This window comes from Pteropus alecto, unplaced genomic scaffold (genome assembly GCF_000325575.1).
Source record: "Pteropus alecto unplaced genomic scaffold, ASM32557v1 scaffold94, whole genome shotgun sequence".
In the NCBI taxonomy this organism is placed as follows: Eukaryota; Metazoa; Chordata; class Mammalia; order Chiroptera; family Pteropodidae; genus Pteropus; species Pteropus alecto.
In genome coordinates, this window is record NW_006437736.1 from 14802756 (window position 1) to 14805914 (window position 3159).

Sequence of the window (3159 nt, forward strand, 5' to 3'; positions counted from 1 at the left end):
CAGGACTTCTCCAGGTTTCTTATTTATGAAAGTAAATCTGCATTGTTTGAATGTGAATGTTTCTTTTTCATCCTGATTTCAACTCTTTTTGTTTCTTTTTCTCTCAACACTTATTCCAATAACTGTAAGAGTCCCTAGGGGTAAAAAAAATTCTGTTTCTCTTTTCTCTGGCTCTATTTGGGCAATTGCCATCATTTATGAACCAGTATCTCTTGTGAAATGAGCTGGCACTAAGGAAGTTGTGGTACAGATGCCCTTAGAGGTTGATTTTGTGATAAATTTAAGTTTTTCTTCCTAAGACTTTCTTGAGACTGAGAATATGACATTTGTATTTTATAGGAAAAAATCTCCAAATAAAACATCTAGCAACTGCATATCCTGTAACCTGTATTTCGGTTATTACTTGCTCCTTTATTATAATCCTTCTAATTATAATCCTACTCGTTCCGAAAGGTAAGTTACTTGTTTTTTAAACTTTACAACATTCTCCACTCATTTATATTGTCAATAGATATTTACTGAGTTCCATTTTGTACCGGGTACTGTGTCAAGTGCTCGAGGTATATCAGTGAACAAAACACGTAAAATTTCCTGCTCCTAGGGAACTTATATTCTAGAAAGAAGACACGAATACTATGATAAATAAAGATAAGGGTGGAACAGGTTCCGGTATACATAAAGTAGCCAAGTTAAGACTTTTTGAGAAGATGACTCTTCAGCAAACTTTCAAAGGATATGAAAGAGTGAGGAAAGCATTCCAGGTAGTGAGAGCAAGCAAAACGATCTCTTAGTTTGTCTGGGTAATAGCAGGGAGGCTGTCCTAGCTAGAGCAGAGTGAGAATAAGGAATAAAAAAGGATGGAGGTCAGGGGTCATAGCCTTGTATGTCATTTAAAGATTGGCTTTTACTTTGAATGCAGTGGAGAAAAGGAAGGTTGTAGGAGAGGAATGTCGTGATCTGACTCCATTGTAGAATAAACATTTTGACTGCTATATTGAGAATATTTAGGAGACGATGGTTGAATCATGGAGCCATATTAGGACAATCTTGTAGTAATCTAGGCAAGAGATGATGGCTTGGGCCTGATGATAATATTGAAAGTAGGACAGGGTGGTCAGGTCTAGACATTTTGAAAGTTGAATTAACAGAATTTCATATCAGATTAGATGTGAAGGTTTAGAAAGAGAAAAGTCAAAGATAACTCTAAGAATTTTCTATTAAGCTACAGCAAAATGTAGTTGCCATCCGTTGAAAGAAAGGTTGTGGATGTAAAGAGTTCCATCTATGGAGCTATTTCCTGATACGTCACAATCAGAATTAACATTTTATTAAGTAAATACTCAGGTGAGATTTCTGAGTTTTTATCCACTACTTACTCAGTTTGAGAATGCACAAAAGTATAAAATACTTAAAAAAATTCCTTTGTATATGGAGGCAATAGGTCCTCAGCATTATTTGGCATGCTTGGTATGTCCAGGAAGAAATGACATTGATATTAGTAAATGTTATGAGTATTCTGATTATATTCAGGGTCTTTGAAAGCTTTTTGTTTCTATAACTCCTAAACATGATGTAAACATTTTTGAAAACTAAATATCCCATGGTAAATGTTTATGTTAACCACCTGACATTTTTCATCAGAGATTTAAATAGTTGCAAATGAGGTACTTTCCAACATGTTGCAAATGTTGGCACTTAAAAATTATTCTATTATGTTGTTTTTTAAAATGTATCTATTGGTATTTGAAATTTGATGCAATTTGATACCCACTATTAACCATTTAAAAAAATACATGAATAAAATTGTCTTAATTTTTGAAAAATGTGCTTTGTCTTTTTCAAATGCCTGATTACATATTTTATTTTTACTCTAGAATTTTATCACAGCATAATATGTAATATTTTTGTATCCTTAAAAGCCATGTATCCTTTGTTATTTAATAAATTTTTTTGCCATAGAATTATCTACACATTAAAATTTAATTTTTAAAAAATCATATAATTTTTAACTTCTCAAAATTATTTCTTCTAGATTAAGTTAGAATTACAATTTTTAGTAATATTTAATATGTTAAAGCAACATATATTATAAATTTTGATAATTATCAAAAGAAAAATAAATTTATATATTTATTAAATTATATAATGTAAATTAGTCAAAATGCTGCTCTCAGTAATTTACTGCAATGTAGTATTCGTCATGAATAGATAAAACCATGAGCTATTAGGAAGGATGACAAAAAGCATGCTAATTCTTCAGTAAATGCCTTCACACAGTGTATTTAATTCTAACATTTACCTTTTAATGTAATTAAATTAGAATCACTTATAAAAACTCAGGGATAACTCCATTAATAAAGCTAGACCTTACGATTCAACTTTTCTTATGAATATAAGGAGATGGTCTAATCTATAAATTTTCCCCCACCTCAAAAAAAAAGTAATTTGTCTAGAAGTTAGTATCAAGTTTTATTTTTTATTCATATCAAGAAGAACATACTAAATATTTTATGAGAACAAAAGAAGACAATCATACTTGGATTAAATATTTCATGACATTATCTGATAAAATTATCTTTAACTATCTAAACAGTTCATTTATGTAAAAATATGAAATGATATTAACCTTGAGAGCTATTTGCTTTCATTCCATTACCCAATGACTCACTCTAAGTATGAGAATTGAGAATAGCTGCAAAGAAATTACTTACCTTTAAATATAAGGGAAAATAAAAGTCATCTTTGGTGTTCAATATTTCTTATCAAGTCTTTTTTACTTTGTTTTTACCAGACTTTCCAAGGAGCAATGCATTCTTTCTTAGATATTAATGTAGGAAAAGGTGAGATTATGAAACAAAAATGTCTATTTTTCTCATAACCTACATTCTGAAGTATTTCTGGTTTTGGAACATCTAACAAGGGCCAAAATATTTTTATACATATTTAACAAAAAATTCATATAAAATAGAAAAGTACAGGCAGCACTATATTGTATTTTTGGTACTAAAATCAATATTTGAATTGTGATATGTTTTGTCCATTAGAAGTTTATGTACCCCCTAAGAAACGTGCTATAGTAAAATCTAGGATAATTAAGGAATTTGCCTTCCTTTTGTCAAGAGAAAAAATGGCTAATATTAAGGAGGATGTAGGAAAGGA

The 3159-nt window shown here is 30.1% G+C and overlaps 1 protein-coding gene across 1 annotated transcript in view; it reads left to right on the plus strand.

The window, feature by feature from the left end:
• Nucleotides 1-3159, plus strand: part of LOC102883065 (C-type lectin domain family 2 member E-like) — a 10827-nt gene that overhangs the window by 2470 nt on the left and 5198 nt on the right. The window contains exon 2 of the mRNA XM_006914688.3: nt 340-453. Within this exon, the coding sequence (XP_006914750.1) occupies nt 340-453 (114 nt within the window). The remainder of the gene's footprint in view (nt 1-339; nt 454-3159) is intronic.